The 21,934-nt window shown below is 46.5% G+C and overlaps 1 protein-coding gene across 2 annotated transcripts in view; it reads left to right on the top strand.

Annotated features, from left to right (window-relative positions):
• Window positions 1-21,934, top strand: part of TOP6B (topoisomerase 6 subunit B) — a 100,295-nt gene that overhangs the window by 59,304 nt on the left and 19,057 nt on the right. For both annotated transcript variants that reach the window (XM_086807714.1, XM_086807715.1), the window contains exons 13-16: window positions 16,576-16,661; window positions 16,844-16,916; window positions 17,010-17,101; window positions 17,236-17,374. In XM_086807714.1, coding sequence (XP_086663840.1) covers window positions 16,576-16,661; window positions 16,844-16,916; window positions 17,010-17,101; window positions 17,236-17,374 — 390 coding nt within the window. The remainder of the gene's footprint in view (window positions 1-16,575; window positions 16,662-16,843; window positions 16,917-17,009; window positions 17,102-17,235; window positions 17,375-21,934) is intronic.

The following is a 21,934-nucleotide window of genomic DNA, read 5'->3' as shown; positions in this document are numbered from 1 at the left end:
ACGCCTATACTAGCTCAGGCAAAGGGGTACACCGCGGAGGAAACATTGCCTGGTTCTCCGAGATAAGCTTTGCTTTCGGATTCCCTAGTGTTTCTAACCTTTACTGGCTCTCAGAAATTTTGAGGGCGCGGTTAGCACTACCACTAAAGAAAAAACTAACCAAACTAGGAAAGCTTCCTGAGTATGGTTAGCATAAATATGCTTTGTTCCTTCTCTACACAAAACTTAAAGAAATCTGTGAACTTAATTTAGCAAATTTTAGTTTTACACAAATAAGAAATACAAGGCACCTGGTATAGCTTGTAGCGGGAGTCAATGGAGATGCATTCCTATCACCATGCAGTCAAGTCCACCTAGTACAATAAGTACAGGTCCTTGTACAGCAAGTTCAAGTCTAGTATAGCAAGTACAGGTCTTGGTGCAACAAGTACAAGCTTGGTACAATTCAGGTATAACAGGGTACAATTAGGTACAACAAGGTACAGCTAGCAGGGTACAATTTGGTACAGGCTGGTACAAGCTAGTATGGCAAGTACAGCTTGGTACAGTCTAGTACAGTAGGTACAGATCTGGTCTAGCAAGTACAATTTGGTACATCAGGTACAAGTGTAGTCTGTAGGTAGGTACAGGGCAGGTACAACACGGCCAGCAGTTGCAGGCTTGTACAGTTGTCGGGTACAAGGTACAGCAACAGGTACAAGGTACAACAATTGGGTACAAGGTTGGAGACGGGTACAGCTGAGGTAGAGCAGGCGATGGAGAGAAGGTAGTCGGCCACCACTCACGTGGGAAAAACTAAAAAATGTTCCATGCAAAACCTTTAATTTAAAGGTTATAAAGCTTTAATATATATTTAATACTTATGAGCATTGTCCAAGGAAAATGTCCAGCCCAAATTTTAAATGTATGTGAATACATTAGCTTATAAACACTAAAGTTAACCATAGCTTATGGATTTTACATTTTAAAAGGACCAAAATGACAATACTTACCACTTGTTCACACGCCACACCAATGTGTTAGCAAGGAGCACTCCCACGGTACACTGGGGCGTCCTTGTCCAGTGTACTGGCATGGCAAAACAGGCAACACATGCTAACAAATCATGCGAAAACAAGTTTATGCATGGAGTCATAAATGCATGTGCACATGTAATGGACGAAATCTCCCTTTCATGAAACTTGTACAAAAAGTCCCTATAGGGCACAAAATTGGCACGAGTGAAATATGAATATATGTCCTGGTCTTCTTATGGAGTGACAATCCCATAGGTAAGACGCCATCCTGGCCATACACGGGTGGCACCAACAGGCTCTCGTCCATACAGCACGAAGCAGGTCACACACGGGTGGCACAAAACTGGTTCCCCTCCATGTGACGTAGTACTGGTCACACATGGGTGGCACAAATCTGGCTCCCATCCATGTGACACCAAAATATTGGCCCTTTCACATGGGACACCGGCTTGGCTCCATGTGAACATGGCACAAATCTGGCCGCTCTATAGAGTGACAATCCCATAGAAGTGGCTTCAGAAATGGAGGTGACATCCCCCCGGGCTTCTAAACAGTTGTCCTCAACTGAAAAGCCTCAAGATATGCCTGCAAAAACTGAGGGTAGTCAACAAAATAATCCTTTTCTACCCACTTTGCATCAATGGGCAAATAATTTTCAAATTTCACAAGGTAGCTTCCCATGTGGTAACTTTCTTTCCTTGTGAAATAGAATCTGCTCTGGCTGGAGGATCTCCTCAAGCTCATCAATCTCGGGCGGGTCTTCTGTGACAAGCTCTTCTGGATCTGGCCCCACATACTTCCACAAAAGACTTACGTGAAAAGCATTGTGAATCTTTCAATGACTGGGTAAAGCAAGCCTGTAGGACACTTCATTGATCTTGTCAACCACTTTGAAGGGTCCATAATATCGGGTAGAAAGCTTTGGATATGATCCCTCTCGTCCTGGCCTTTTCCGAAGCCTAGCTTTCTCAAATTTCAGCAATACCCAATCACCTTCCTTGACTTGCATGTCCCTTCTATGCTTGTCAGCAGCCCTCTTATGCTTGTTTTGTGACCTTGCAATGGCTGTCCGCACCTGAGCAAAGGCTACATCCAAGTCACGCACATACTCATCGGCTGCAAAAATCTCATCCTTTGTACGAAGGATGGGTGGCAATACCACTTTGCCATAAATAATCTCAAACGGGGTCTTTCCCGTGGAGGTATGTACTGTGTTATTGTAGGCAAACTCTACAAGTGGAAGATACTTCTCCCAAGCACTCTTTTGATCTGCCACATAACACTTAAACAAATCCAATACAGCAGAATTTGTAGCCTCACTTTGACCATCTGTTTGGGGGTGATAAGCGGATGAGAACTCAAGCTTAGTGCCCATGTTATCAAATAAAGCCCTCCAAAAGAGGCTCGTAGTCTTGAGATCTCTATCCCCAACAATGGACTTAGGCATGCCATGATGCTTGAAGATGTGAGTAAGAAAAAGCTTCACCATATGATCAACTTTAATGGTTTTCTTGACAGGCAAGGAGTGAGCTTGCTTGCTAAACCTTTCAACTATGGTCCAAATAGCATCATTCCCATGTTGGGATCTAGGCAAATCCATAATGATGTCCATAGTAATGCTTTCCCATGGCTGTGAGGGAATAGGCAATGGCTGAAGCAAACCTAGAGGCTTTTGCCTATCAAATTTCTCCTTTTGGCGCAAGTAATACATGCACGTACGTATGCCTCAATGTCTTTACGCATGCTTGGCCAAAAGAAATATCTTTTGATTATGCGTGTCGTAGGTAAAATACCTCTATGACCAGTATAAGGTGGAGCGTTACACTCCTCCATAACCTTTGGGTGCATATTCTTCACCACACATAAGCAGTTATCCTTCATAAGATAACCCTCTTTGATCACATAAGAGGCATGCGAGTGACCAGCCATCAAATTAGTCCACATATGGGAAAAATTAGCATCCAAATGATACAAATCACGCATGGCAGATAAGTTCCCATGAGAGGGCACTGAAACTGCAGCTATATAAAGCTTCCTGGACAAAGCATCTGACACTACATTCTTCTTTCCCGGAGTGTGTACAATATCTGAAAATGAAACATGGAAAGAAAGTTTGCCATTCTCATTTGCTTCTCTGAAAGCTTTGTTTGAGATAGAAAATATCTCAAGCTTTGATGATTTGTGTTGACTACAAATTCAGCCCCAAGAAGATAATGCTTCCATATCTTTAAGGCATGAATTACAGCCAAGAGCTCTTTTTCATAAATGTCCATATGGATCTCGGCATTATGCAATCGACGGCTTTCATAAGCAACTGCATGACCCTCTTGATTTAGGACAGCCCCTATACAATTCCCACATGCATCACATTCCATCGTGAATGGCTTTTGCGAATGGGGAACAATATACACGGGCCCATAAATGATAGCATTTTTGAGTTTCAAGAAGGCAGATATCTTGCTCATTCGAAGTCCATTTGAAGGTGGCTTTCTTCTTTGTAAGATCATGCAATGGCGAGGCAATGTTGGCAAAATGCCTGATGAATCGCCTATAGTATGAACATAACCCCAGAAAGCTACGCACTTGATGTGCATTTTGCAACTCTGGCCAATTTCGAATGGTTTCAATTTTAGCAGGATCCATTCTTACACCCTCTTTGGATATGATGTGTCCCAAATAGTGTATCTCTGAGAGGAAGAACTCACTTTTCTTAGCATTTATGAAGAGTTATGCTTTCGCAACTCTTCAAACACTGTAGCAAAATGAGTCTTATGCTCCTCCTCATTCTTGGAGAAAACCAAGGTGTCATCAAAGAATACACCTGTGAACTTACGATGGGGTCGAAATATCCTGTCCATCATACGGCTGAATGTTGTCGGGGCATTGGTAAGGCCAAAAGGCATTACCAAGAATTCATACAATCCAGAAGCTGCCCTGAATGTAGTCTTATGGACATCCTGGGGTACCACACGAATCTGGTGGTAACCACTCTTCATATACGGCTGAAACAAGCCGAACCGTCAAGCTTATCCAAGATGTCATCTATGTGTGGGATTGGAAACCTGTTCTTGATGGTGAGCTTGTTTAGAGCTCGATAATCCATGCACATGTGGAAAGATCCATCCTTCTTTTGCACAAGAAGTACGGGAGAACAAAAAGGTGAGGAGCTTGGCTGAACCAAATCCTTTTCTAAGAGCTCATTAACCTGCTTTTGCTTGTGGGTAGGGCATTGCCTAAACATGTGCACTTTACTACCACAAGAAAAGCATTTCCCCTCTTTGGCATGTTGCTCCCTTTGCTCGGGGGTCAAGCCAAACTTGTTCTTGTTTGGTGCAATGTCTTTGGATGGGGTTCTTTCAGCTTTACTACCCTTTTGGGCTTCCTGGAAGCTCTTTTTAGGTGGCTGTCCACCTTTTTGTAGGTTTGGGACAGTCCTCTCTTTGCCTTTGGTACCTCCCTGATCTTGATTAATTTTAAGCACCAATTGCTCCGTAGCAAGAGTATATGCTATGAGCTGCTGAATAGTGTGTTTCGGGTGCAATTCAATGCCCAAACGACAAGCTGGTTGCAATCCGGAGTGAAACTTCCTCTTCCTTTCATCTATAAAGGGAGTTGCCTCAAGCAACACTTTCCAAAACTTATTGACATACTGCTGCACACTTTCATTGTCTTTTTGCTCAAGTCTATTCCACTTTTGGGTGAGAGTTTGCTCCGCATTAGGAGGCAAAAATTGGGCATAAAATCTATCCTTAAACTCTTTCCAAGTGCAAATGGGATCTTTGGTGGTCTTTTCAGTGATCCACCAATGGGCAGCTGTCCCCTTCAAGAACATGCTTGCATGACGAATTTTGAACTTCTCAATGAATTCTCATCACTAAAAGCAATGTCAAATTGTGCCACAAAAGCTAGCACCTTAGAGGTATCATACTCTCCATGAAAGGCATCAAATTTCACGGACTTGTCCCTCGCTTTGAACTCCTTGAGCTTCTTGGGATGTGGTATATGTTCTTCTCTTTTTCTCTTCCCCTTATCCAACGGGGCAGCCCTCTCTGCATGGGCTTTATGGGCAATCAAAGATGTTTCAAGAGGCACGGTGGCATGTGCATTATGAATCTGTGGTCCTGATGCATGTGACCTCCCCAAATGATGCAATGTCTCACTACGAGACAACTCAATGGGCAAAGTCTTTCGGCTTGCATGCCGACCACTCTCTCCATGATATACATTCTTTGAATCCACAAGGCCATCATGTGGCCCATTGGCTCCAACATGCACATACTTGTTGCCTCTTGTTCCATGAGGAGTAGATGCATGGCGAAAAGTGATTGATACCTCTTCCTTGTGTAATAAAGACCTCAACCGTTGAGATGCTGGGTCTCCTTGCTTCAAATGAGGTGGATTGTTGAATACTAGCTCTCCATCCTCTCCTTTCTTGAGATCACCCTTGCGGATGAGATAGGAGAGTGCCAACTTCCTTGGCTTCTTGCCCACTTCCCGAGCCATGAACTCAAAGGTCATATCCACCATAGCATCAGCTTTCCTTGCTTCAATGACACTTTGTACATGGGGATCTTCATGCAGAAATTTCAGCTCTTGCTCCTTTGCCTGCAAAAACTTCTTCATGTGCTCCAATTCAACCCTCAAGGCATTGGGCTCATTCTCATGCATAGGCTCTTTTCCACGGGATGGCTGTCCCATGAATGCACTGTCATAACCTCTCTCAAGAGGCTTGTGCCTTCCAAGCAATGCATCAGAATCACGAGAAGCACTAGACTGGCCTCTTGAAAATCACAGGCACACTCCCACCTTCACTGGGCGCACACCCGCGTTTCACTGGTCTTCTGGGACCGTGCACCAAACAAGCACGCTTGTACTAGCTCAGGCAAATGGGTACACCGCGGAGGAAACATTGCCTGGTTATCCCAGATAAGCTTTGCTCCCGGATTCCCGAGTGTTTATAACCTTCACTAGCTCTCAGAAATTCTGAGGGCGCAGTTAGCACTACCACTCAAGAAAAAACTAACCAAACTAGGAAAGCTTCCTGAGTATGGTTAGCATAAACATGCTTTTTTCTTGCTCTGCACAAAACTTAAAGAAATCTTTGAGCTTAATTTAGCAAATTTTAGTTTTACACAAATAAGAAATACAAGGCACCTGGTATAGCTTGTAGCAGGAGTCAATGGATATGCATTCCTATCACCATGCAGTCAGGTCCACCTAGTACAATAAGTACAGGTCCTGGTACAGCAAGTTCAGATCTGTTACAGCAAGTATAGGTCCTTGTACAGCAAGTACATGCTTGGTACAGTTCAGGTACAACATGGTACATTCAGGTACATCAAGGTATAATTTGGTATAGCAGGGTACATGTTGGTACAGATTGGTATGGTAAGTACAGCTTGGTATAGTTTGGTACAACCGGTACATATCTGGTACAACAAGTACAATCTGGTACATCAGGTACAAGTGGAGTTTGTAGGCAGGTATAGGGCATGTGCAACAGCAGGTACAGCACACGGGCAGCAGCTGCAGGCTTGTAGAGCAGTCGAGTACAAGGTACAGCAGCAGGGACAAGGTACAACAGTCGGGTACAAGGTTGGAGGCGGGTACAGTTGAGGTAGAGAAGGCGATGGAGAGAAGGTAGTCGGCCACCACCCACGTGGGGAAAAATAAAAATGTTCCATGCAAAACCTTTAATTTAAAGGTTATAAAGCTTTAATATATATTTAATACTTATGGGCACTGTCCAAAGAAAATGTCTAGCCCAAATTTTAAATGTGTGTGAACACATTAGCTTATAAACATTAAAGTTAACCATAGCTTATGGATTTAACATTTTAAAAGGGCTACCACTTGTTCACACATCACCTCAGTGTGTCAGAAGCAGCACTCCCAAGGTACACTGGGGGCGTCCCCATCCAGTGTACTGGCATGGCAAAACAGGCACACACGCAAACAAATCATGCGAAAACAAGTTTATGCATGCAGTCATAAATGCATGTGCACATGTAATGGACAAAATCTCCCTTTCATGAAACTTGTACAAAAAGTCCCTGTAGGGCACAAAACTGGCACGACAGAAATATGAATATATGTCCTGGTCTTCCTATGGAGTGACAATCCCATAGGTAAGACGCCATCTTGGCCATACACGGGTGGCACCAACAAGCTCCCGTCCATACAGCACGAAGCAGGTCACACACGGGTGACACAAAATTGGTTCCTGTCTGTGCAACGTAGTACTGGTCACAGACGAGTGGCACGAATCTGGCTCCCATCCATGTGACACCAAAAGATAGGCCCTTTCACATGGGACACCAGCTGGCTCGATGTGAACATGGCACAAATCTGGCCGCTCTATGGAGTGACAATCCCATAGAAGTGGCTCCAGAAATGGAGATGGACCAAATGGTGACACCCCCCTTGGAGTATTTTATTACCCAAGGAGAATAATATCATGTACAAGCTTTGCGGGCCTTACTCTCCCCAAAGGAGATGACAGATTATCCATATACAAATGCCATAACACAGCCCAACACAAGGCAACCAAGCCAGAACACAGGCTGTAGAAATGCCGGGCCAATAATATAATCCATATACCTCCGTGTGGGTATTGATTCTTCCCCAAAAACCACAGGTCTTCATGCAATAGAGCTGGTACAACAGGTTTAGCTCTCCATTCAGCCGGTACAACAAGTACAATGGCTGGTATAGTAGGTACAAGGGCTGGTACAGCCAGAACAGTGGCTGGTACAGCAAGTACAAGGGCTGGTACAGCCAAAACAGTGGCTGGTACAGCAAGTACAAGGGTTGGTACAAACAGTACAGTGGCTGGTACAGCAGGTACAGGAAGTACAAGGGTTGGTATAGCAATTACAATGGCTACAAATCATAATAAATGATTAAATACCCTTGCCGTCAGTATTTCTTGACGATGGAAGCCTCCAAAACAGTCCCCACCAACAGCCGGTATACTTCATGGGCAGCCTTCAAGAGAGAAGGAGAGGGAGTTAGCCATCATTAGGGCAGCCTGTAACGGTGGTAGAGGCTAGTGTTCAGCAAGAGAGCCTCCTTTAATGAAGAGAGGGGGCTCCAATTTATAGATTTGGGCCTCCCATGAGCTAAAATGGCAAGAGAAGGCTATAATGACAAGTGGGGAGCCACACAATAGTTGAAGTGACAAGTGTGAGGCCACTTGTCTCACTTTGATCCACTTTCTGACAAGTGTGAGGCCACTTGTCTCACTTTGATTCACTTTCTTGCCATATGTCCCAATCTAAGAGATGGGTTCTCCCATAATCTTTACCTCTAAAAATATCTCAACTAGTAGCCCATTTGTCATAGGTACTTTTGCAACTCTTGGTATCTGCTCAATTCCAAACGTAGTGACGCGAACAGAATTTCCATGAGAGTCGAGCCAAAAATAGCAACTCTCCTAAAATTTAGGAGTGTGGTCCTTTGTATTTCATGATAATCCCCCATTCCCAAAGCTTGTACTTTCCAAATATTTAGACGTCTTTGAGTCCACCAGACCCCTTTCACACCTGGAAATGTCCAGGCTGGTGACATGGACACTATGTACACTTTGGTCTCATAGACCCTTTGGGTCTTTTGAAGATGTTTATATGACTTTCTTTCCTTCTTTTCTTTCTCTCTCTTTGTTCAGAGCGCAAGATATGCAGAGCTGGAGAGGCCCTTGAAGAGGATCAGAATATGCCACAAAGTCACTCAACCAGAGCATGGCTAGAGAAACCATAACCATAGGGCACCCTTATTGTGACATCTAGATGGCAAGTGCCTAGAGTGCTAGTCAGAGACCTGAGACCTGGCAAAGGATGACCCCCTGTCAAGACACCTCAATCAGAGTTGAACAACCCACGAGCACTAAGAACCCGTTTTTGATCTCACTGGGCATCTAGAGGAGATTGTCAGACGACTATGTTTATCAGTTTGAGATGGATGATAGAATCCCTCATCTGATTTGAGATTCTAATGATTTTAGAGTTTCCTTTTCTTTTTAATGTTTTATGGGAGGAGTTTGGAGATGCCTTATGCATCTTCCATCACAGCACTACCACTCAATCATATGTTATTTCTGGTATCATGGGTCTACCCGCAACTATGTGTGTGTGTGGAGGACTGGTGTAGCCTTTCATTCATTGAGCTCCTCAGCGAGAGATCCTGGGTTCAAGTCCCATCCCTGCACTTTGGTGCCCTCATACAGATCATATGTGGTATGCTGGCTAGGTTGTGAAATTAGAAGAAAACAGGCCCTTAAGAGAGCCACACACCCCTGCCTCCAGAGATCCATACCCTCCTCTACTCGTCAGCTGTAGATCCGGGACATTCTCTAGTACCAATGAACGGCTCCCCCACAGACAGTGGACATTGCTTCCACATACAGAGTCATAGGAGAGGGTTTCTCCGCTGACTCCATAGGGCCTGTGTAGTAAGCTGGCCGTGTCTTTCTTTTGGCAGCTGGGTTTTTCTTTTTCATGTGCTCTTCACATCCAGTTTACTCATGGATCATTTGTAACATCTCTTTGGTATCATAGACCGTTCGGGTCTCTTGTAGACGTTTATGCAACCTCTCTCTCTCTCTCTCACACACACACACACACACACACGAGGAGGGAGCCGCTTGTTGACCAGGTCGGACCATAGAGAGATTTCTATGATGGTTGGCAGGTACTAGAGAAACCACTGGTGACTATGATCGCACGCATGATTCAGAGCAAACCATCGGTACATTGTCAGGGCAGAGATAGGAGCCGCACCAGTGGTTATCGAAGCCCTGTTCCAGTCAGTGACATTTTTGCATAGGATATGGGAGCTCCCCACACAGAGATACCCACACCTAGCACTTATCTCTTCGAGGCAGTTAGCAGCAGACGGCGATACACGATGTTGGTACACCTAGATGTGTACCTAGCTGAGATTACATGGCATGACGATTGATACACTCCCTCCATATGATTACAGCCTGGACTGCCCCTTCTTGGACCTTAGACGCTCTGAGCAGAATAGGGTGATCAGGATGGACATCATGAGGCTAGATGTAGAAAGGACATGGTCCAGCCCCCCCCCTACCACTAGGCACGAAGATGGCCCACTATCGGGACCATTTTCTACATCTCTCCCCGGATGGCTTTGTGACACGGTCTACATACATGGACACCCATCTCACATGGCATTCGCAGTGCCATTGGACAGATCCGCACTTCATCACATCAGCTCAGAGTAGAGGCTGGCAGATACGAGGGGATGAAGCCAGAAGACCGCATTTGTCAGCTATGTGACATGTCACCAGGAAGTGGAGTCAGAGGAGCACTACATATGCCGATGTACTGTGTACTATGAGATACGAGGGAGATACTGGTGTCTCGTCCGAGAGGGTTTTGGACCATTACGACATGTGATGGAGTTTGAGGATCAGAGGTGTTTGGGGCTTTTCTTATTGGAGCTCAGATGCCATCGAGAGGCTCTCCTACGAGCCAGGATAGCACACCAGGATCCACCCCGCTAGCGAGCCATGATAGATTTTTTCAGGGCCAGGACCACCCCGGCAGATACAACCAGGACCTCCACTACCCCCTCGGCGAGCCAGATGTCCCTTAGACGTCCTTCAGGAGGAGTCACCCTTGACAGAGCCATAGCACTTTGTCGAGCGAGACGCCCACGCTTACCAGGACCTCGTCTACGGACGCTTCATCACTAGTGGATTAGAGCCATCATCACCCGCCGCCACAGGAGACAATTGCCCCGCCACTTTAATTTCTCTATCTTACAGCTCCCCATGAGAGAGATACTGAGATGAGCAGATTACACCGGTCTTATGCTAGTTGTAGATATTATACACTTTTGTTGTATCTCAGTAGGAGTTTTTTCCTTTCATAGCTGTGAAGGACTGTTTTAGGACTTTTTAGTCCTTTTTGTCTTACTTTTGATGAGACACCATCAGCTGTGTACTATGTTTTGGTCTCATAGGTCACTTTGGCCTTTCGCAGACGTTAATATATCTATCTTTCTTTCGCTCTCTCTCTCTCTCTCTCTCTCTCTCCACGCTGCCTCTCTCCCTGTTCGCTGTACGCCGCCGCCGCCGCCGCCGCCACCCTGCTCTCTTCCCCCCTCCCCGCCATTTCGCCTGCCCGCCTGTTTCGCTCGCATCTCTCTCTCCCTGTTCGCTGTACGCCGCCGCCGCCGCCACCTCGCTTCCCCCCTCCCCGCCATTTCGCCTGTGCCTCTGCCCACCTCTCCCTCCCCGCCATTTCGCCTGTGCCTCTGCCCACCGCTGCCCTGTTCGCTGTACACCGCCGCCGCCGCCACCCTGCTCGCTTCCCCCGCCTGCTGACCTGTTCGCTGTACGCCGCACAGGTCTGCTGGCAATGGCCACCCTTGCCGCCCTTTCCCCACCCACCCTTGCTCTCCGTTAGGCTGTGTGCCCTTTGCCGCCCTTTCCCCACCCACCCTTGCTCAGGCCCCCAAGGCAGCAGCATAACTCTCTCTCTCTCACTTCTTCCATGGCTTCACCCTTGCGCAACCCGACGAAGGCGACCTTTATGGTCACAAACAAGAGGATAACAAATGTGGAAAAGGAAATGAAGGAATGGAAGGCAGAGATGGAGGGATGGTGGAAGGAGAAAGCAAACTTTCTCCAAATGGTATTCAATGAGGGTAAGCGGTGGAAAGAGGAGAAGGAGGACCTCATAGCGGAAGTCAAAGACCTTCACGGGGAAGTCAACACGCTCAAAGGCATAATTTCAGCTCTTCAGAGGGAGCTTGCAGAGGCCAAGGCAAATGGTGGACTTGAAGAAGGTGAAATTCAGCCATCCATGATAGAAGAGCTCAAGGTTATCAAGGAACAAGTACGGGCAATTAAGGAAGAAGAGAAACAACAGGAAGCAAAGACTTCCTCATGGGTGGAGGTCATCACCAAGACGCAAAAGAAGATGGATGAAGCGGAGAAGTGGATAGAGGTCGCCAAGAAGGGTAAAGGTAAGGAGATAACAACCCCTACACCTACAATCATTAATATGACTTTGGAAGAGGAACAACGAAGACGTACACGTGCTTTGCATGTGAGGATTACCGGCCTTAAAGACGGGGATAAAGTTGAAGAGGAGGTGAAAGAGCTTATGGTGTTGATGGGGATTGACAGTCCGACACACGCAAAAGCCTGGAGAGTGGGCAAAAAAAGCGGAGGCAACGGGGAAACATCAAAGGAAAGAGCTCTCATACTTCGCTTCCCTTCTATTGAGGCGAAGAAGGAGTTCTTGAAAAGACGACCCACTTTAAAGAATACAGGCATTTTTCTTGGTGATGATCTTACTCTTTCACAGCTTGCACATATGAAGGAAGTCATGCCAGAGATTAGAGCAGCAAGAGAAAAGGGTAAGATAGCATTTTATAGAGAAGGGAGGGTGGTCATCGTGGAGCGACGCTCTACACGACGGTGCGAGACCTATGGGACCAAATTAAAGCTGGCAGCCTGGAACTGCAATGGATCCCTCAGACTTGATGTAGGTGCCTTTGAGGACAGCTTTACAGATAGAGATATAGTCTTCTACTCGGAGACTCACCAGGCCCCTGGTCAGATGATGCCACAGGTGACAGGATACAGATGGGAGACAGCTTGCAGAGTAGGGACGAGATCGGTACACAGTAGTAGAGGATCAGGAGGGGTGGCAGTTCTTTTCAGGGAGGAGCTGCAACCGCTTATACACATAGTTCGGAGAGATGATCAGGCCAGATATATGTGGGTGAGACTGAGGGCCGACACAGGCAGATTCCTGTATATTGCCATATGCTATTTTGCTCCTAGTACATCGACATATGCAGCACCTAGAGGGCAGTCTCCTTTCTCTGTGCTAGATGATGACATATGGGAGTTCTCTAGGGATGGAGACATCATCCTGCTAGGGGACTTTAATGCCCGGACGGGCAACCGCCAGACAGCCTTTTATGATACCTCGGAGGAGATGCTGAGAGAGTTGGACACTCTGGATATGGGATTAGACAGAAGCTCACAGGATGTGGAGTGCACAGAGTATGGGAGATATTTGGTAGATATGGGGACTGCGCATGGGTTGGCCATACTTAATGGCTTGCAGAGGTTTCCGTCAGCAGCTGGATTTACTTGCTTTCCACATAGACATGGTGCTAGCACAGTGGATTATGTTATGGCTATGCCCAGCTTTGTTTCATGCATTGAGGACTTCACAGTTGGATCTCGGCCCATTGGGGTAGTAGTGGATCATGCATTGTTGACATTGACTATCTCTTTTCACTTTACCACAGCTCAGAGGACACGAGGGGCAGATCACACTCGATATACTTTTACCTCAGAGACTGATGCTGTCTACACAGATGGGATTTATAGACGTCTGTACACAGAGGAGCCAGGGAGACCTTTGGAGGAGTTGACCCATATACTGACAGAGACTTTACATGATGCAGCGAGAGAGGCATATCCACATACTCGGCCTGGACAGAGACAGCATTCTAGATGTATGCCCCAGAACAGCTGGTATGATGAGGAGTGCAGAGAGACCAGAGCCCGACTGCAGCGGGAGGTTGCTTTGGGAGTCACTACTTACCGACAGTCACGTATTGCCTTCCGACGCCTTGTGCGAAGGAAGAAGCGGGCCTTCCTTGCTCAGCTAGAGCAGGAATTATACCAGCTGTTCTTGAGCCAGGATTCGAGGGAGGCTTGGCGTCTGTTTCATGAGTCCTCCCCTGCTTTGGCCATCACTTCTACAGAGGTCTGGGGTAGTTATGCAGCATCTCTATATACAGTTCCTGGACAGACACCTTTTCCTGACCCGCCAGCACCATGCCCACAGACATGTACTTTCTTTACCGCAGAGATGGTAAGGAAGGCCATTGATAGGATGAAGACTGGGAGAGCATATGATCACGATGGATTGGTTGCTGAGCACTTTATTCATGCGAGAGACATGCTGGCAGAGCTTCTAGCAGTGATGTTCAATCGTGCTATGTGCGAAGGCTTACCCGAGACTTGGAGTAGGTCCACCATCGTGCCTATCTTCAAGTCAGGGGACCCTATGCAGCCAGGGAATTATCGCACTATTATGATTGGTCACACACTAGCACGATTGTATGCATCCATTCTTGAGCAGCAGTTGAGTAGATGGGCAGAGAGAGCTGGCATTCGAGCAGAGGGACAGGCAGGGTTCAGGAGAGGTTTCTCTACTCTTGACCACATCTTGACTCTCCGGGCCATTATTGAGGAGGGCAGGTCGCATGGGCGACGGATTTATTGTAGCTTTGTGGACTTCCGCAAAGCATTTGATACAGTGCCCAGAGCCAGATTGATGAGGCGATTACAGGAGATGGGGGTACCCACAGAGCTCATATGGGGAATTATGGCTTTATACAGATCAGTTGCAGGACAGGTACGCACCCCAGAGGGGGTCTCTACTTTGGTTCACTCCACTATAGGAGTGAAGCAAGGTTGCCCGTTATCTCCTTCACTGTTTGGTATGTATGTGGATGAGGCTTCTGACTACATTGAGAGATTGGGGGACAGAGGAGCCCAGCTAGCAGGTACATGGATCCCACTATTGTTATATGCTGATGATATTGTGTTGATCTCTGACTCTCCTGAGGGTATGCAGCGTCATCTGGATGCTTTACATGAGTTTGCACATGATAGTGGATTGTCTGTCAACCTTGGCAAAACCAAGGTTATGGTGTTTAACACCACGCCACAGTGGGTTAGGCGATCAGCTCCCACATTTACATATGGGCAGGAGATTGTGGAGTATACAGATGCATATACATATCTTGGGGTAGTATTCAGTGGGCCAGTGTTTTCGATGAGGAGAGCAGCAGAGACTAGATTGACTAGAGCACATGCAGCCCTGGGTGGTTTGGAGAGGATGTGTTCGCAGGTTCAGTTTCAGGAACCTCGAACAAAACTCTGGCTTTTTGACACTCTAGTGACATCAGCTATGCTTTATGGAGTGCAGATATGGGGACCTTCAGTGGGCCATCACAGCGTAGGCGGGTGGAGAGGTATGGAGAGGCCTTTGGTATCTATGATTGCTAGGCTTATTAGAGCCAAGGCTGTGGTACCTCATGAGATTATTCGAGCAGAGCTGGCGGCTGCCCCTCTGGTGATTGAGGCTCTTACGAGATCAGTCTCCTACATACATGGCTTGTGGGATCTCCCCCGAGACAGATATGCACGCCTCGCCCTGGAGTCCTCCCGACAGTTAGCTTTACAGGGAGACACGGCTTGTTGGTATGGACAGATGACATCTTGGTTCCAGGCACATGGTTTTAGCATGGACAGATTGCCTCCCTTCCAGTATTCTCTGGAGGCACCCTCTCTCACTCTTACACGGACAGAGATTACCAGACTCATCCGTCAGGATTTAGTTCAGCTGGACATTAGGAGGACATGGATACAGCCGACTGAGGAGCTGGGCACGAAGATGGCTTTCTACAGAGAACATTTTCTTCAGCTCACAGCAGATGGTTTTGTGATCAGACCCAGTTACATGGATGTACACTTGTCTCATGCAGTACGATGTGCTATTGGTCAGATTCGCACATCCTCACACCAGCTTGAGATTGAGATTGGCCGATATAGAGGTATACCAGCTGAGGCCAGGATATGCCGAGTATGCCATGGGGAGCCAGAGACAGAGCTGCATTATATATGCCATTGTACTGCATACTATGAGATACGTGGTCGTTTCCACTGTTTATTCAGAGAGGGTTTTGGACCACTTTCCAGAGTCATGGGGTACCAGGACCAGAGGTGTTTGGGATTGTTCTTGCTTGAGCTGCGGAGACATAGAGATAGCCTGCTTAGGCGCACAGAGAGCCAGACTCAGAGGCACATTACAGACTTCTTTAGTCCGGCCATCACTGCGCCAGATGGACCACAGCAGCAGCAGTAGGACATGGATACCGCCCACACCAGGGGTACACTGATTGATCGTGCGATTGAGCTTGGGTGGTCCAGACGCCCACGACCACGGAGGAGGGCATCCCAGCATAGACGGAGGTTGCAGCGGCAGATTCGGATTATTCTTGCGAGGCATGTGAGACACCCAGTCAGGGTGCTGACCACAGAGGATATTGAGGAGATCCGCCAGTGTCCGATGCGGCACATATTATGAGATGGAGGTACCTCCATAGTGTACCTTCCAGTTCCAGTTTCATTTTCTAGGTGCCAGTAGTATCATCTTTATTTTTCATTTTCTGGGTTTTTTTTTAATCCAGACATTGTATCAGATCCACCATGATGTAACTTTTGGTCTCATAGGTCATTATGGCCTTTTGAAGACGTTAATATAACATTTCATTTCATTTCATTTCTCTCTCTCTCTCTCTCTCCCCCACAGACCCCCCCCCTCCCCCGGCTTCTCTTTTTCTCCAAAAAAAGACCCCTTCATCCTTCTTCCCTCCTCCCCTTGGCCCTTTTTTTTCTTTTGTCAGTCACAAGGTTTGCTTGTTAAGTGACCATACTTTAGCATGCGTAGAATTTTATGATTGTTCAGGTAAGTTGACTGGCAACTTTCGTTAGTGTCTTAGTCCAGCAGGGGAGTACAACCTGCGACTTGGTATAATGAAGGAATTGCATCCTGACATGGTGGCTACTCACCAAGGCAGGTAATTTTTGTAATGTCCTGTGGCTATGGTTAAATCATGGAGGAAATTCAATTTCTCTCTTATCTTTCCTTTCAATGAGCTGACTACTTTGGCTTAATTACTTTTGTACATGCTTCGGCTATTTTATTCCTAATGCCCGCTTAACTTACCTTTTCTGTTATTATTGTTATTTTTGCCATCAGTCCACAGGTATTCGAAGGACACCCCTTTATTGTTGAAGCCGGATTGAGTTTAGGAGGCAGGGATGTGAAGCCGGTATTGAGATGGGTTCTAATCAGCACTTATTTTCGGATGCGTGCAACTGATAGCAAGTGTTTAAGTTCTAAGCTTTAATAGTGTTTTATGCAGGGCCTTAACATATTCCGATTCGCAAATAGGATTCCTTTGCTATTTGAGCAGGGGGGTGATGTTGTGACACGCACAGCAATGAAGCGCATCAAGTGCATTTTCTTGGATCTTTTGAATGCTTGGTTCTAACATGCAATGTCTCACTTTTTGTGTTGCCCTACAGGTGGTTGAATGGGTTTTTGTTTTGCAGACAAACACTGACTGTTTTGCACCTTTCATGTTGCAGCTGGAACAATTATAAAATCAAAGAGAACCAGGATAAAGTGGGTGTGTTTGTCAGCATTGTAAGCACCAAAATACCCTTCAAGGGGACGGGTAAAGAATACATTGGAGATGACATTGAGGAAATTGCATCCGCGGTGAAGGTGAGCTTTACACTCTTCTTGCTTTCTTTGAAAGGGGAAGCTAATAGGACGTCCTAGGCTTGTTGTTCTTTGGAATGTAGTCAAAAGGTTTTGAAAGGGTCCAATCAAAGACTCATTCGCAAACACCATCCTGTTACTGCCATGGGTTTCGGCCATGTTCTTCTTGAAGAGTAAACCTGATGGTGAACTGCTGATAACCACAACCGAGTCATCTATTGCATTCATGGAAATTTCATGCATTTGGGAATGTTGCAAGCAGAATTGCAAGTCACACATTTTTTATGCTTGTCTTGTGTTGCCTTTTCTCCATGGATACAAGTCACACACTTTGATGCTTGTTTTGTGTTGCCTTTTCTCCAGCCGTCATTAACATGCCTAGGTAAACAAAAAAGAAATGGACAAACAAGGAGAAAGAAACCTAATGGTCTTTTGGCGTAGCTGCATGATCTGAGGCCTTGTCAAGTGGGGAATGAGGATCGGCTTGTTTGTTGTGGAAGTCTCGACTCGCCCCTCCTGAAGAGAGAGAGAGAGATAAAAGAAAGAAAGAAAGATATATTAAGCGTCTACTAAAGACCCAATGGGCCTATGAGACCAAAGTGATACAATAATGTCCATGGCATATCTCATCATGGAATGGAAAATAAAACAGAAAGAAAACATAAACATAGCTATCTCATTGGGGTGATACAAAACTGTCTCATCATGGAATACTAAGAACATAGAAACATGAGAGCAACATCAGCAACAAGAGAGAGAGAGAGAGAGAGAGAGAGAGAGAGAGAGAGAGAGTTATATTAACGTCTACAAAAGGCCAAAATGACCTATGAGATCAAAAGATTTTATCATGTCCATGGAATACATCATCATGGGTACTAAAAATAAAAGAAAGGAGCCAACGAGGCGATAGCCTAAGTGGTGAAGGTGTTTGCCTAGGACCAAGAGGTCCTAGGTTCAAAACCCCCCTTGGTGCTTCCCTATGGGCGGTGAAAAATTGGTAACTCTTGGGCCAAAGGCCACTTGAATAAAAAAATAAAAAAATAAAAAATAAAGAAATAAAATAAAAGAAAGGAACAAGAAGTGAAATGCCAAAGCTGATCACAATACAAGATGAACGAGTGTGTGTGAGAGAGAGAGAGCAAGTTATATTAATGTCTTCAAAAGACCCAAAGGGTCTATGAGGCCAAAATGATGTGTACGTAGTGTCCATGAAATCTCATCATGGATGAAATGAGAAAATGCAACAGTAAACTAGAACTGAAAATTGAAAGCTAAGATCTTAGACTCGGAGATTATACAAGATGAAAAATCTAGATCCTACTATGCTGAGTATAGGGTACAATAAGTGATGGGATATGGGAGAGTTGAATAAAAATAAAGAGAAAGAAAGAAAGAAAGAAAGAAAGAAAGAAAGCTTTATTAACGTCTACTAGAGGCCGAAGTCGGCCTATGAGACAAAACAATATACAACTGTCAATGTCTTTTGGGTATCAAGATAATAGAAAAAGGTACAAGGTACAAACCTGAAAAGCTAAAAACTGAAAAGCTAAAAATTGAAAAGCTAAAAACTGAAAAGCTAAGGATCAATGAGAGAGTGGACCATCATAGCGACTCCATGATCTGGCACAATGAGTGGGGCTGCCTGAAGAAAGTGGGGTATTTGTCTCGGACAGTGCTGTCTGCTCTGCATCTACATACAAAGTGCTCCTTGCTCTCTGTCTCCACCTGACAGAGTCTGCATATCCTCTCAGTGCGGGGGAGGCGTGATGCTCGACTAGCCTGTATCTCAAGATGATGTGATGATACTCTAAGCTGACCAATGGCCACTCTGACCTTGTGTGGCATGTATGTATCCATGTATCCAGGTCTCTGTATGAATCCATCCGCTGAGATACGCATAAACTGATCTCTGTAGTATAGCATCATCGGCGGTGGAGGCTGACTGGGTGTAATCCAAGTCTCTTGAGTGTATTGCTGCCATAAATCCTACCGAAGGACTTTGTTCCTCTCACTCTGAGAGAGTTGGATGTGTGGTGCATGTATATCATATTGGAAAGGTGGCAGGTGATCTATGTTGAGACCATGCTGAGTGAGCCATTGTATCATCAGTGAATACCATGATCTCCTATCTCCACTCTCTGCGAGCTGCCTGGACGCCTCAAAAGCTCTATGTGAGAGTTGATCTGAAGGCATATCTCTGATCCTCTGTATGAAGCAAATCGTCTGGAAGAGGGCCTCTACTAGCATAGGAGGTGCAGCAAACTCCGCCCGGACAATGTCATGTGGGACGGAGGGTTTGCTGCGGATCATCCGTGAGAGCATGAGAATCTGAGGTCCTCTATCTGAGACAATGTGGAGGTGGCGAGCCCAGGTGCCCATACTGCTGCAGCATACATCAAAGCAGGGATGACTAGTGTGTCAAACAACCACCCCTTCGTTCGGGGCTCCTGCAAGTGTGCCTGGTGACACTGTCTCTCTAGCATGGCCAGAGCTCTATACCCTCGTGTGAGTCTATCCCTGGCTGCCTATGCCATAGTAAATCTTCTTGGCGGAGTCGCAAATGTAATCCCCAAGTACACATATGAGTCTACCACCTCTACTTGTCCTCCTGCTAGTGTGAAGATGGCCTGTCGTCGAACCGGCCTTGAGGTGTGGAAAATCATGACCTTGGTTTTCCCAAGGTTCACTGTAAGTCCCCTCTGTGTGCAGAAGTCATCGAGTGCATGGAGATGATGCTGTAGTCCCATCTACGACTCAGAGACCAAAATAATATCATCTGCATATAGCATAATGTGGACTGTGGTACCTTAGATGTCTACCCTGTCCCCACCACTGTCAACAATGAAGTCAGCCACCTCATCGATGTATAGCCCAAATAGTGTAGGAGAGAGTGTGCATCCTTGCTTCACACCTATGGTGCTAGCAATAACATCAAATAGCCAGTATAGATGCCCCAAACCATCTCTCATGGGATCCCCAATGACTGGAGGCGCTGGAAGAATCTCTCTCGTGGCACCGTGTCAAATGCTTTGCGGAAATCCACAAAGCAGCAGTAGAATCTTCTCTCCCGCTCCCTAGCCTGATCAATCAGACATCTCAGAGTGAATATATGGTCAATAGTGGAGAAAGCTCGTCGGAATCCAGCCTGTCTTGGTGCTCTCAGTCCCTCCTTCTCTGCATATGAGCTCAACTCTGCCTCGAGCACTGCGCCATAAAGTTTGGCCAATGTATGACCAATCATGATAGTCCTGTAGTTGTTGGGGTCTAGCATGTCTCTCGCTTTGTGGAGAGGCACGATGGTGTGCATAGTCCGCTCAGCTGGTAGGCCCTCCACTAGTGTCCTATTAAAGAGGTGAGCAACAAAGGGTGCCAGTGTGTCAGCTGCATAAATAAGATGCTCACTCTGTATAGCTGTGTGGTCAGTCGATCTCCCATGCTGTAACCGGCGGATAGCTCTCTCTACCATTGAGGCGGTAAAGAAAGTAGAGGTGGTAGGGCGGGGCTCTTGTGGCTGTGGTAGGGGCGGTTGTTGAGGGATATGGTAGAGACTCTTTGCATATGGGTGCCATGTGTGTGGATCCTCAATTGGGGTACGAGGGCGAGGCTCTCTCATCTTGCGCCATGTAGTGGCTGTATCTCTGCTCATGAGTAGGTGGTATATATCCCAGTACTGTGTCTCCTCATATGCACGCCTCTTACGGTGTGTGAGGGTCCTTATCTGTCGCCTTACTTGTCTCTGTGTAATGGTCCCCAGTGCTCTCTGCATTCATAATCATACCACCAATTCTGGGGCATGCTCCTAGATCTATCTGTGTGTGCAATGTGTGTATGATGGGGGAAGCTGCGGGTGGCGGCCGTATGTAGTAGAGATGACAGCTGAGTGGTGAGTGTGTCTAGAGGTGACAGGGGATCCATTTGGGGTAGCCCGTCATATACATGATGCTCATATATGTTTGCCAGGTCATGGGTGAAGTAGAAAGTGGTATGCGATGCCTGTGTGGGCTGTGTGGGTGTTGGTGTGGAGGTCGCCAGTGACAGCAAGAGGTACGTGTGATCCGCACCAATAGGACAGGGGGGGATGGTGAAAGATGTCACTGCCTGTGTGGTCTCCATGGACCCCATGATGTAGTCCACTGTGCTACCCCCTGTGATCATGGAAAGCATGTCAGTGCTCCTGAATCCTGCCACTGTCTCATCACGTTATAAATAACGAGATGATGTCGGGCTCCCAACTCAAGTAAGTGATGACCATATCTGGTGTTATCCGGCCCCATGTCCTCTGACACCCTACAAGCTCCCGTGTCCTCCACCTCTAGTGTGTGCATCACCTCGGGGTGCTCGAAATCATAAATGTCGCACTGTCGGCTCTGTGTCCGTGCATTGAAGTCCTCCATAAGGAGGACTTCCCCTAGGTTGGAGTAGTGTATGATCTCATCTGAAAGGACTGCATATGGTGACTCTCCCAATGGCCGTGTGTCCTCCTCCTCTCTACTGTCCTCCTCTGCTGTCATGGCATATCTCGATCCTCTAGGAGAGAAGTAGCATAGAGCAATGTATAACACC

This window comes from Cibotium barometz, chromosome 13 (genome assembly GCF_041138505.1).
Source record: "Cibotium barometz isolate CiBa-2024 chromosome 13, ASM4113850v1, whole genome shotgun sequence".
NCBI classification, from domain to species: domain Eukaryota; kingdom Viridiplantae; phylum Streptophyta; class Polypodiopsida; order Cyatheales; family Cibotiaceae; genus Cibotium; species Cibotium barometz.
The sequence above is the reverse complement of the archived record's forward strand: the minus strand, read 5'-3'. Positions and strand labels throughout refer to the sequence as shown.